General features: G+C 56.2%; 1 protein-coding gene across 1 annotated transcript; it reads right to left on the bottom strand.

Moving 5' to 3' along the window:
• Window positions 1-215: 215 nt before the first annotated feature.
• On the bottom strand, window positions 216-11,805 carry INSIG1 (insulin induced gene 1). The gene is made up of 6 exons (XM_068972598.1): window positions 11,738-11,805; window positions 10,668-11,099; window positions 7,952-8,076; window positions 6,599-6,765; window positions 5,977-6,076; window positions 216-438 (listed from the first exon to the last, which is right to left on the bottom strand). The coding sequence occupies exons 2-6, from the start codon at window positions 11,074-11,076 to the stop codon at window positions 409-411; spliced, it is 831 nt and encodes a 276-aa protein (XP_068828699.1). The 5' UTR covers window positions 11,077-11,099; window positions 11,738-11,805; the 3' UTR covers window positions 216-408.
• Window positions 11,806-13,925: the final 2,120 nt, after the last annotated feature.

Genomic DNA, 13,925 nt, shown 5'->3' with positions numbered 1-13,925 from the left:
TCTCACCACACTTCATCTTCATAAGCACCACCAAGCCATCCCCAGGGCCCTGACATGGAACCAGAGCTGGCAGTTAGGCTTTAGTTCGAGGCTTAGGAAATATGGCAACTTGGCATTTAATAACACGGGAAACTGAGTCCTCAGGGCCTGGTGCCCGGCCGGCCTGCTTGTGGTGCCCCCCGGCGGACGCGGGCCCAGACACTGTCCCACAAGGTGCCGTCTCAACACCAGCGGCCATCCACCCGCTCGGCTGCTCTGAAACAGGTGAAGTGTTTTCCAGGAGTCACTGGTACAGTCAGCCCCATCTGAAAAGATTACTGAGGAAAAGAGATAGTCTTCGTCACTACCCAGTATCACGGATTTTCCTCCCAAACCTTGCCACTCTTCAGGATCCGTGGGTCTGAAGGTTCAATCACTGTGTGGCTTTTCGGGGACACCCTATGTGGGAAAAGAGAAAAAAAGAGAGGATGTTAGCGCTGGATGTGTGCGTGTTTTAATTAGCAATTTAAGCGGACCCTACAAAGAGAGATGAAGAATTCCTTTGCGCTGAAGGCGAGGGTGGAGAGGGGTGGCAGGTGGGCTCCCCCAGCCCCACGGCGATGCCCTTGGGGCCCTGAGCTGGGAGCCGCCGTCTCAGCAGACCTGGTCTGTCCCGCTCAGGCAGGATGGGAGGTGGCACCGCTGCCCAGAAGCCGTGTCTATGCACGTCTTGTCACCGACCAGTGCAGACACCCGGGGAGGGCACCCTGTGCTTCTGGCCGCTATCTGGGCCCAGCCTGGCGGGCCCTCAATAGAGGACAACCACCCCACTGGAGGAGCAGGTCCCAGACCAGGGGCTGACCTTCCTGGGGTCACGGGCCTGTGTGAGGAGAGCCCCCTGCCTCCTGCCAGAGCCGGGGCCCCCCATGTCCACCCTGACCCCTGCTGAGAGGCCGAGCAAGCCACACGGGCCAGCCCGCTCTGCACCAGATGCCAGGCGCTCAGCCTCCTGGGCTCCGACCCCCATCTCCAAAGCGGGCTGACAGTCCTGCCCCCAGACCGCCACCACAGGACTCGGCCAAGTGCCACAGGACTCGGCCAAGTGCCAATGGACGTCAGCCCCTGACAACACCACGGCCATGAGCCACCGCATTGCAGACGGGAGAGGCACGCTGGGGACGCGGCGTCCGGGGCCGGGGCTCTGGGGACAGGGCCACGCTGCTCACGCGGCAGCGCAAAGCCTCACTGTTTCTGAGAAGAGACTTTCATCTGTGAACAACAGACACGAGCCCGATAAAATGAGGCTGCAGACTCCTGTCTAAACAGGCGGATGGCAGGCACCACAGGAAAAGCTACGCGAGCCACTGAACACTCGAGCAAAGCCAGCCTGTGGCTCTGGGGCACGCCTGCCCAGGCCAGGAAGCACGTCTAAACCCATAGGCGGGGGGCAGGTACCGCAGAAAAAGCTACGCGAGCCACTGAACACTCGAGCAAAGCCAGCCTGTGGCTCTGGGGCACGCCTGCCCAGGCCGGGAAGCACGTTTAAGGGCAGAACTGAGCGGACGGGAGGGGCGGGCTGCAGGCGCGTCACATGGGACTCTCCGGCCCCGTGCTGACTGGCGCCCACCTCGCGTCGACGCCTTCAGCCCTTTGTCTTCTGTGCATTCCGCTACAAAGCCTCACTTGGAGACGTTTGAGACCAAAAATCCATCCTGAAACGCTGCGGCTGGAATATGAGTCAGAAGTGTCCTCTGTCCGACGGCGGCATGGAGGCTGCTCTGAAAGCAAGGACAGTGGCCACGGGTGTGTGAACAGGGCCATCACCGAGGTGCCAAGCGACCCCATTTCTACGGCTCTGAGTCCTTTCAAATTTCAAGTGAAGAGTAAGCTCACTGTCACATAGCAGCTGTTAGTTTTTTCCCTTTCTTCAAAGAAATAAAATAAAAACCTGGCTAAAGTATTCGAACTCTTTCTTTAAAAAATTGTTTAACTTGCTCAGGAGAGTCTAGTGAGGTGCTGCGCTGTCCAGGCCGAGCTCTGAGACCCCACAGAGACACAAACCCAAGCCGTCAGGGCGAACACCCCAGCGCGCTGAGGGTCACGAGCCTCTGTGCCCGGCCCTGGGCACTGCTCTGGGGGACCAGGACTGGGTGGTGGGTGGTCAGGCAGGGGCAGAGGGCAGAGGCCACGGCCCTGCTCCCGCCCATCACAGCTACTGGCCGCTGGGTGGTGGGGAAGAGCAGAAGGCCCTCCAGCAGGGACGGTCAAGTCACGGGTGGTTATAGCTTCCTAAGACAGACCTTCTTATGAATATGGTCTTCGTCCTTCAGCCCTGATGCAATGTGAAGCGAATATAACTTCCTACACTTCCAATTCTAGTCTCATGAAAAATACAATTTTGGCTTCACACTCTTATCTGTTTGCTCCTGCAACAACAGCACATTGCGGAAAGGCGGTCTGCCATCCCACGGACATGGCAGGAAAGGCTGAAGTGGACGGAGGGCTTGTAAAGAGGAGGGGTCACGGTCAGGTTCAGAGGTCAACTGACAGGCTGTGAAGACTGTGTAATTCCTGCCAGACAAAGGGGAGCTTTTTAAGATTCCCTACTGCTTTCAGGGGAGAGTCATTTACAGAGGGCTTCCTTCATAGCTCAGATGGTAAAGAATCGGCCTGCAATGCGGAAGACCTGGGTTAGTAAAAGAACCTGCCTGCAATGCGGGAGACCTGGGTTCAATCCCTGGGTTGGGAAGATCCCCTGGAGAAGGGAAAGGCTGCCCACTCCAGTCTTCTGGCCTGGAGAATCCCATGGACTGTGTGGTCCCTGGGTCACAAAGACCGAGTGAGTTTCACGTCACTTTCATTTACCACGCCCTGAAGGATGGAAGAGACAAACAGAAAGGCAGGGACCAGGCAGGATGGACTGAAGGAGGGGAAGCCGGGGTGGGGATGAGGGTCTAGGGGCTCTGCAGGGGGTGGGGGCCCGATTCCCTGCCTCCCTGTCACCGGGGGTGGGGGCCCGATTCCCCGCCTTCCTGTCGCCGGGGGTGGGGGCCTGATTCCCCGCCTTCCTGTCGCCCACAGCCCAGGGCCAAGGCCCTGCTCCCAGTGCACAGACGGCGCTGTGCGGAGGCAGAGGGCCACAGTCCTGCGGTGACCGTCCCACGGACACCCTCCGCGGGACACAGCGGACGCGGGCCTGCCCCCCTCCTGACACAGGTCTGCCCACTGCAGAGACCACGGCCACGGGCTCCTGTACATAGGCCAGTGCTCCGGTTACCAAGTACAGCTGGCCCTTGAACAACAAGGCTTTGAGAGCAAGGCTTCAATACGGTCCCTAGTTGGCTGTATCCGTCAATATAGGATTCATCCAATACACTCAGGTTTTCAACTTCTAAGAGGGTTGGTGCCCCTAATCCACCTGTTCTTCAAAGGTCAACTGCAGAACAACGGAAAACTTTAAAATGGCAAAAGAGAAAAGAACAACCCCAACCACCTACTTGTCAGAAGCAGCCACTTCTTTCCTGCAGAGAGCTCCCCGGCCCGCCCCCACCAACACGGCCCCTCACTACAGCCCGCCTCTGCCAGTCCGACCGGCTGACCCCTTCAGGCCATCTGAACCGCGAGCCTCACTCTTGGGCCCCAAGTAGCTCTAACGGGAGTAACCTTTCCTCATCCTCTCCCTGACTCTGCCAGAAACAGGGCTGTGACCCGAGCCGTGACCGCCCTGCCTGTGATCACGTGGACCGTGTCCTCTGCTGGGGTCTGAGGACTCAGGGAAAGGGGCTTTGCTCTTGCCCTCCCTCGAGCGGCTGGCAGCAGAGGGGGCATCTGTAAAACCAGCTGTGACTGCCCCTCTGGCTTCACATGTCTGAGGAGTCTACCAGTCTCCCCGTCAGCAGCTCGCCCTGCTGGGGCTGGGGTCCAGGCCCTGGCTGGGGACTAACATACCACAAGCTGTGAGGCGTGGCCAAATACACACACAAATAAATGTGCACGGATGGAAACACAGCGGGCGGGCTGGACTCAGAGACTGGGGCGGGGCTCTTTCCCTTTGATGACTGCAATGCTCACCAGCCTCTTCCAGTTTCAAAACACAACAGTAACATCCAAAGATAAGACTGTCCCCAATTTTGAAGAGTGAAAAAGAAGAAACACCTTTAAGAAAGGGGAATTACCATTATGCCAGTTATCTTAAGTTCTGTTTAAAACTTTCACTCATCTTTTCAAAAAAAATGAAAGTGTCTACGACAAACCAGTCCATCCTAAAGGAAATCTACCCTGGATATTCACTGGAAGGACTGATGGTAAAGCTGAAGCTCCAATACTCTGGCCACCTGATGCAAAGAGCCAACTCACTAGAGAAGACCCTGACGCTGGGAAGACTGAAGGCAGCAGAAGGGGTGACAAAGGATGAGACGGTTGGATGGCATCACCGACTCAGTGGACCTGAGTTTGGGCAAACTCTGGGAGACGGTGAAGGACAGGGAAGCCTGGTGTGCTGCAGTTCATGGGGTCGCAAAGAGTCGGACACGACTGAGCGACTGGACAGCAGCAGCAAGACAAGGATGGAAGGACAGCTGCTAAAAGCACCTTCGCTTAGTGTTGCTGCCAAAGGCGTGGCCGTGCCGCTCCTGGGAGTCTCCTCCAACCATTTCTGGTGTTATGATCCTATGCATGGCGTGCAGTGTCTACCTCTATCGAAAGGACGCTTCTTTACAAAATTTGTTCAAAAGACCTTCATCATAGACGTGTGACAGCATCCACCCCTCCTCCTGAAGTAATAACCAGTTGGCTGAATGTTGTCAACTTTAACTCCATGAAGAGTTACAGGAGCTGAAAACAACCTCATCTCAAAACCCTTATTAAGAATGCTAACTAAATACTACCAAAATGAACATCTCAAGGTGGATGGCAAGCAGCCTCATTCTCCCTGGAGTCACCAGGGGCCGCAGGGATCAGCACAAGGGTGTTGCGAGGCTGTGGTCACAGGGCAGGGCCGCCCGCATGCTCACAAGGGGTCCAGAGACAAACCGTCGTCAGCTTTCGTTTTGGCGGCGGGTCCAGACAATCACAAGGGTCGGGGTGGGGGAAGGATGGCGTGGACTTGGGAGCCAGTGGGACACATCGCAAATTCCCCTTTTTAAATTATTTCCATTCTTGTCAAACAGCCAAGCAGGCGGCTCCCAAGCCAAGCTCGGCGGGCACAAATAAATGTCCTCTTTTTAAAAATAAAAGCATGAGGGACCAAGACAAGTTTCTAAGAAAGTCCCAGAGTGTGTCTCTGAGAGAAATGGCCGTTATAAGACTCTAGTTTCCTTTTCTTTTTAAAATTCACTTTATTTAAGCCTTTGAGTTGAAGTCCATTCAAAACAGTTAAATGTCCATGTTGCACGCCCCTTCATCAAAGTGCTCAAGTGTCGCGATCTTTCACTCCCAAACAGAACTGCCAAGGCATCCTGACTGTGTCTGCCTTTCTGGCTCTTGGGAAACAGCTCCGTTCAGGACTCAGTGTCTCTCCCTTTAGTCCTTAGACAAGGTCCAGGATGGAGTCCACCCACCCAGGGACACTCAGCGGCCCCCAGCCCGGCCCGCGCTCTCATGGGCCTGGAGTGGCACCCTTCCCCTAGCACGGCGTAGTCTGTACCTGCGCCGTGAAGCCCAGGAGGAAACTCATCATTAATCGTTCAGTTAGCCATTCCTGTAGCTCGTCTCTGCCAGTTACTACAGGAGAAGCAGTTCAGAAAAGCAGCTGAGAGCATCCGCCACGTGAGGGGAGCTCTGGTTCCTCTGCCGGTCTCACTGGGAGCCTACAAATCCCTGAACCTTTACAAGTTAGCCAAGAATGACCTGGGGATGTGCCTTTTTTAAAGTGTATGCTTATCTGAATAACTGTTGCTCCTGACTATACATTTATTGACACAAATGATAATGTCTTAGGCAAACAAGCTGATCAAACGGAAAGCTCCCGGCAGGTGCCAACGTGACCACTTTACGTACCATGGCCAGCTGTCGTCCTATGTTTCCCACGGTCACACCTCCCGAGAAGAAGATGCAGGGCAGCCAGGAGCGGATGTAGAGGAAATCTGGGGACGTGTACCTGGAGGGAGAGGGAGGCATGAGCCCTGCGCGGCAGGCAGGCACACACACCAGCCACGCTAGCAAGCAACACCCACGCTCACCGCCCACCGCGGCCCCCTGGCACGGAGAGCCAACGCTTCGGAAAAGACCCTGGTGCCGGGAAAGACTGAGGGCAGGAGGAAAAGGGGGCTGCAGAGGGTGAGATGGCTGGATGCATCACCAACTCGATGCACAGGAGCTTGAGCAAGCTCCGGGAGATGGTGGGGCACAAGGAAGTCTGGTGTGCTGCAGCCCAGCACGGGTCACGAGGACCTGGACACGGCTTACGAGACTGAAGAGCAATGTAGGGCTCTCCACCATGGCTTGGTTTTCCTTAAATTACAGATGGTGCATTTTTACGTGAGTCAACAATAAGCAGCGCTTTTGAAGATTTCATGTCCAAGCTCATGCCGTGTAATTACAAACAGAACATGGTATCTCAGCTTCGTGGGTATTCCGAGTAAAAGTGGAGCGACAGCTTCCAGGCAGAGCACGTGCTTACTGATAGACTCCGTTGTACACCAGCAGCTGCGTGATCAGGGTGGCCAGGAAGGCTATGGTGATGCCCAGCCCCAGGCCACTTCTTGAACGGTCAAATGTCCACCAGAGGCCCAGAGACAGTGCTGCTAATGTCAAGGAGAGCTGAACGTTATTGGCAAAATCCAGTTTCTGGTGACGGAAAGTTAAGGAAAAGTGCAACAATTTCTAATACAGTCAAAGACATGCAAGCAAACCCCGGGGCCTGGGCACATGTGCACCACCGGATTCTCCAGCCACAGAAGCTGCCGGGTAAGCTGCAGAGAGCATGTGCTGGGTACAGGGCTACTCGATCAGGATGACCTGGGGCATCTCTGGGACCCCTGTGTCAAAAACTTGACCTTACCAGTCAAAGACCTAAAAGCTATGCATAAAACCCTGCTTGGGTCTATTTCAACCACTAAACAACTATATTCTAATAAGTCATCCACAGTCCCACTTTTATTTCCTGTTCTTATTAGCACTTTGAACTGAGTAAGCACAGTCTTTACTGTGTCTGCAAGGAGACACCTCATCGGAAAGGCATTCAACACAACACGGTCACAGCTGATGGGGACACAGCTGGCCTCCTTCACAACACTGCGTTATCAGCTGGGGACAAAACAAATGCGTCAGAGCCAGGCTCTCTTGTAATACCTGTTCTTAATATTCTTATCATTAAAATCAGGGTAGAGCAGATTTAAGCAGCAGAAACTCTAAAAACCGCTTTCTCCAGAATTTAAAAATATAATCTCGCTGTGAGAAAGAAACCATAAATCTCTTGAGACCTGGGAAACCATGGCCCATCTTCCTGAAGACTGCACTGTGTTTTGCCAGGCAGCCCACTGGTGGATGCCAGAACCTGACCTTGAATGTAACCTCCACTGGGAACCCTATTCCTGAGGCCACCTCCTCTGATCAGCCCTGGGCCTTCCCTGGTCATGACTGGGAAGGGCGGAGAAGCAGACAGGCTTCTGCTCTGCCTTCTGGAAGGGTCGGCCAAGAAGAGTGAAGCTCTCGCAACTTCTCACTGCACCACAGGAACCAGGTGTGCACGGTGGAAGGATAGGAGGCAGAATCGTACGAGGAATTTACCAAACGATCTCCGAGGATCCAACAGGTAGTGACCAAGAAAGGGACAGAATATAAAGATATTCACTCTGTTCCCAGGGTCATTTTAACTGTTTCCTGAAATGAACTGAAAAGACTTTTCAGGACCATTTCGAAAGCTCTGCCGAGAGGAAACTGAGCAACGTGGTTTGAAATCATACTTGTAAGAGGACGGCTCAACTGACCGCGGACGCGACAGACACCCACTAACAGTAACGCCTTAGGATACAGCACTGGCGTGGTTGATGCCCACGAAGACGGCCACGCAGCGCATCACGCTGGCCCACTCCCGCTTGAACTTGTGCGGCTCTCCAAGGTGACTGTCGATGCAGGGGTACAGCAGGCCGACCACAGCTGCGGGAAAAGACAAGACGGCAGCGTCTGAGCATGCTGGCAGGGATGCAGCTGCCACGTGGGGATCATTACCGCGTTATTCAAGCCATTCCCTTCCCCAGGCTTACCAGTCACCAGACGTTTAAACTAACTCTGCGTCTTTTGTTTTTAAACTAATGTCACATCTTTGTTCTCCTTGAATACAAACTGAAAAATCCACATCATTTTGTACAATTTTAAATAAAACTGCGGCCCCAGTGCCTCTCCCTGGCCCAGTATGCGGGGAGCACCCGCACGGCCCGGAGGCCATGGCACCCGTTCTGACACCACCCAGGCCCGGCACCCCCGTGTCGACCCAACTGTGCCACGGTCCCAGAGGGCGGCCCTGCCCCTGACAGTTAAGGGGAGTTTTCCGCAGCGTTTTCTGCAGGAGACCTGCGTGTGCGCTGTGCGCCCCTGCCGTGGGTCAGCGCTCAGCACAACCTCGCCCCACCGTCCCTGCATCCAGGCCCCAAACCAGGGGCAGAGCACGGGACACATGGCCTCACGCCCTGCTCGCCCTGCTGGAACCTGGCGCTCGTGTGTAAAACGATGAGGCTTACGTAACCAGAGGACGCAGGAGGAGCTTACTGTGTGGTCGGGAACTGTCTTCACAGACACAGGACTCTAAAGCCTCAGAGTTCCCAGAGGGTTCAGATGGGGGGAGGCTCAGAGTTCCGGGGTGAAGTAAAGTGGAAAAAGCCAAAGCAAGAGGGACTGGGACGCGTGGTGGCTGGCCGGGAGGCAGGCCAGGTGGAGTCAGCCAGGAACCGAGGCTTGAAAGGCATGCACGGCGCTCCTGGTGTCTCGTGAAAAGGGCCCACTTTAGGTCCCAAACAGAGAACAAGCAACATGGCCTCAGCCCAAGAGTCGATGAGACTGTTTCAATTTCATAATTCATTTTATCAAGTTCTGATTTTGGACTTTTTTTGGGGGGTTGGGGACCCACATGGCATAGCTTGTGAAATCTTAGTTCCCCGACCAGGGATTGAACCTGGACCACCACAGTAAAAGCATAAAGTCCTAACCACTAGACCGCCAGGGAACTCCCATAATTCTGGAGTCTTCAAAAATGGAACCCAAACAGTTCTATCACTTAAGTCACTATATCTTAATCCTAGCCTTTCAGATTCAAGGAGGTGAAAACATACTATGGAATTTTCCCTTTATGCTCCTGACTGATGGCTTAAAAAAAACAGCTAGGGTACCAGACATCATGTATCAGATATCCCTGGAATTCCTTGAAGCTTCTGTTACAAATAAAGCCTAAACCAAATGGTTCAATGGTTTTGAGATCAACTGTTCCAATCAAAGAAACTATTATATCACATGAGAATGAAAAACTGGAAGTGTGCACCTAGGCCCAGTGCCCCAAAAGGCGTCTTAATAGTAAAAGGGCATACTGACGGGGCTTAGAAAATAGAGCAGGAGAATAACTTCCTGAGAACGATGAGAACCTTCTCCCCACAGCACCGCTCCCCTGAGGGTCCCCACTCCAGCCTGGGGCCTCCCCCTGTTCTAAGAGAGGCTGCTGACAAGGCACTGCGTTCCCAGTGCAGGGGACACACCCAGCTGTGGACGGCGGGCCTGCCACTCAGCGTGGCCCCTTGTGGTTCCCATGTCTGTGAAATGGAGCTGCAGCAGACTCTTGTAAGGACCAGGGGGAGCAAAGCATATCAAACAGTCTGTAAATGCCAGCCACGGAGCAGACAGGAGCCGGCCTGGTCAATCTAGGTCCACTGTCCGGCCCCCCAGCCCAGGACGCCTGCCAAGGGCAGGCTGCTCACTGCACTTCAACCACCGGCAGACCTTAGGCCTCAGCAAATGCCTGGTGCCAGAGAAGTCTTAAGCGCCCTATTGGGATGAGATCAATTCAGCGTTTTTTCCTAAAACCTGCCAGACGACCAAGACATTTTACTCAGAGATACAGTCCATCTGTCTAGTCTGTTAAGACTGCAGACTCTGGGTCAGGTTTTGTGGCTGGCGAGGTGCACTAAAGGCTAAACTCTGAATAAGACATTTGTTTTCCTTCTTCCAGGGACCCCGGCGTTTTTTTGTGTGTGGGGGAGGGCGGTGGGGGGGGTGAGGCCTGGCTTTGGCATGTTCACAGGGCCATCCAGAAAAAGGAAGTGCGGGAGGCCACTGGGGCAGCTCTGCCCACTCGCCCACGTGACAGTTTGTTTTCGGTTGCCCGGCGGGTAGCGTGTTCCCAGGGCCAGCCAATCCCGTGGCAGTTCCTCGGCTCACCAGTTCCGCTGGTGGCCAATGGCATGGCTCGCTCGGGGTGACAGCTGTGGGCCCCTCAACACTGTCCTCAGGGCCAGATCAGAAAGAGGGAAGGACCTCGGTCAGCCTGGCACGGGCGAGGAACAGCCAGTCGGTGCCCCGCCTGATCCCCATCACCAGTGTCCAGAGTCCTGGCATCTGGGCTTCTGCCTCTCACCCCTTCTCCTCTAGATATGCTCCCTGGAGAGGCACACCGCCCCTCTGTGGATGGTTCCATTCTCAAATAAACAGTTCTCAGAGGCTGAACACACTTCCTAACCCAACAGACATCTCCGGTGTCTACTCACCCGCTGCCGTCCCGCAGCACGGAGGAACCCACCAGGCGGAGGAGAAGATGGTGGCGATGACCTCATCCGGGAACAGGGTGACATTCCTCTGGACCTGCAGGAGGTTGAGCACCAAGGCCAGGACCACCCCTACCGAGAACAGCACCAGGCTCCTCTGCACCAAGTGGTGATGCCAGCTGTTGACGTGGCCGCTGCTGCCCTGGCCCCCCACACCAGTGCTCTGAAGCCCGTGAGCGGGGTCAGTGCCCGGGGCGCCATGGGCTGCCAGCAGAGAGGGGCCTGACCCCGAGGAGTTGATCATCTCTCCCGCTTTGGCCACCAGCCCTCTGGCGCTGGCCCTCGGGTGGCTTCTGTGCTTCGTGCCCTTGGCACAGGGCCCTCTCCAGAGGTGGTCGTCCAGTCTGGGCATGAGCCACCAGCCTGCAGGCTTTCCTAGAACGAAAAGGGGGCGTGGAGGTGGAACCCTGATCAAGTTCACTTCCAAAGCAGGTCAGGTCCAGGGAAGCCCACTCAAGAAGGAGGGCTCTGCTCTGGTTCACCACCAGCAGGTCCAGGAAAACCCCTAAGGCCCTCCGGGAGTTAGTAACACCGGGCAGGTGCCCCGGGGTGGGGAGCAGCTGCAAGGACCCTGCCCACAGCCCCAGCCAGGCAGATGCACCGACTGCTTTCCGCGGCAGGCAGGTTAACCTGGGCGTTGCGCTCCCGCCACAACGCCCCTCCACAGAAGCCCTGAAGTTCTGGCCCGTCCGGTCCAGAAGTTTTCCAGACCCCGTCTGTCTGCAGGAGGCGGACTCAGCCAGGCAGGATCTGGGGCAGGTCGTCCCAGGACCAGTGCTGGGGTCCTCCCGGTCCGGGAGGCGCACCGGCAAAGCGCACTTGGGGGTCAGGGGTGCTGGCCCCCTGCGCAGGGTCCGGGGCTTGGGTCAGGGCTGGCGCCCAGGCCCGAGGGTCCCCCAAAGGAAGGCGGCCTAGAGGGGCGGCTGCCTGGAGTGGAGGGGACGGCACCCGGACATCCCAGCCCGGCCCGCCCCGGAGCCCCTACTCCGCCGCCCTCGCCGCGCCCCGAGTACCTGGCCGAGGGGCGCCCGCCTGCGGGCTCGCCGAGGGAGGAGGGACGCACAGGAGCGTACCAGCCCAGACCGCCAGAAGTCGGGCCCGCAGCGGTCCGCGCGCCGCGCCGCTTATAAGGCGGGCGGCGGGGCCCCGGGTCACGTGGCCGCGTCCGGCAGGCCGCCGGGCCCGCCGCCCGGAGGCGTGGCTTCCGCGCGCTCCGCCCCGCCCGCGCGCCCGGCCGCTCTGGGTCTGGTGAGGCGGCCGCGGCCAATCGCGGGCAGGCGGCCCATATGACGTCATCACACGCCACCGCCGCCCCGCGCCGGGCGCGCTGGCTCGGGAGCGCGGGCGGACGGACGGCGGGCTGAGCGCGCCCGGGGGCCAGACGCTAGCTGAGGGCGGGGGGGGGGGGGACGGGTAGGGGGTGACGGCGATGACGGGGGACGGCCTGACTGACCGGCTCGAGGGGAGGGGCCGGGCTGTCGACGGACAGAGCTGCGAGAAGACGGCAGGCGGGGGGACCGACGGACTGAGCAGAGGATGGAGCGGGGGAGGGGGGCTGGCTAACGGACGGCCCGCTGGACCCGCCGAGGGGAGGGAGCACGGACTGACTGACTGACTGACTGACTGACTGACGGCCCTCTGGACCCGCCGAGGGGAGGGAGCACGGACTGACTGACTGACTGACTGACTGACGGCCCGCTGGACCCGCCGAGGGGAGGGAGCACGGACTGACTGACTGACTGACTGACTGACTGACTGACTGAAGGGCCGATGGACCGGCCGAGGGGAGGGAGTACTGACGGACGCACGGGGTTGGCCTAGAGCGCCCGGGGCCGGGCCGCGGGAGGACGGCTTCCCAGCAGTTGGCAGCCTCGGGCCTGGCGTCAGGTGGTGGAAGACCTTAGTCTTCGGACCCTGTCCCAGGCATGACCCGTTCAAAAGCCTCCCCTCCAGATGGTCACTCTCTGCCCCGGCGTGTCACGTGGTGATGCTCTGACTTCGTTCCATGCCCTGCTGTCTGAGGCTCCTGACCGGCCACCAAACCTGCTGATATAAAGTGGGTTAGTGCCTGCAGTGACCAGAAGGTGCTGGCACGTCTAAGGGCTCAGACGTGTTTCCCAGGCACCAGAGTGGTTTAGAAAACTTTTCTGACACGAGCCCCTTTACGAAAAGGTAAATGATGGAATCTTCACTCATAAAATAGTTTCTTCTAGTTTCTAACTGTCTCTCAGTGGAAAACAAACCATCAAAACCACTTGGGGTAAAAATAAGAGATTATTTTATCTTGTTGATGTCATATATTTATATCCTGTTTGCCACATAAGTCTGGCCATCTGAATAGGAGGGCAGGCCCCATGCCAACTGAAAATCCACATCTCGTTGAGCAAGATTGTATTTTTAAGATGTCCTTGAACAACAGTAGAAAAACTCTGGCCTTTTCCCACTGTCTGCGGGTGAGCAGAGATTGAGAGGAAGTTTGTGCTCTAAATAGCAAATCCGCTCACAGCCAAGAGACCCTACAGGCTTAGGCAGTGTGAAATGCCATATTGTGTGATCTCTGGGGTTTCTGACTTAATGCCAGAAGATTAAAAAAGCCTTCCTGAGGCACCAACATTTCTCAAACTTCATTTTGGGGGTGGAGGTGAGGATGGGATTCACATGAATGATAATCCAGAGACTTCAAGGAAAAGTAATGCTTTCAGGGGGTGTGTTTACTCTCCTGGACCATAAGGATGTTTCACTAGATAACTTGAGAAGTGCTGAGTAGACATTTCCTGTTATCCCAGGGTCAGAACTGGTTTCTCTAAATCTCTTCTGCCTGACTGGCTAGACAAAGCCTGGTTGTGTGGATGTCATACACCCCCGCCTTCCCCCTTACCCCCACCCCCACCCCGGTCCAAGGTGCCAACCTGGCATGAACCTCACCTAATCTACTTCTATAAAAGCGTAAAAGAATGTTGACACTGGATTATAACCAAAACTGCTTTTGAATGGTTATGTTCAATCAAGACAGCGTTTGCTAATAATGTGACATTTTCATTTCTTGAGCCTGGCCCAGCCAAAGCAGGAGTGTGTGCAGAAGAGTCTTCCGTCTTCTGCTCTGCCTGTTGAGTGGGCAGGACAGGTTTTCCTGTCTCTGCCCTGGTCACCACTATGTACTTTGTTCCCAAAAGTTCAAAGCTTTTTTGACTTAAGGGAGTT

The sequence above is a fragment of the Capricornis sumatraensis genome, chromosome 5 (genome assembly GCF_032405125.1).
Source record: "Capricornis sumatraensis isolate serow.1 chromosome 5, serow.2, whole genome shotgun sequence".
NCBI lineage: Eukaryota > Metazoa > Chordata > Mammalia > Artiodactyla > Bovidae > Capricornis > Capricornis sumatraensis.
The sequence above is the reverse complement of the archived record's forward strand: the minus strand, read 5'-3'. Positions and strand labels throughout refer to the sequence as shown.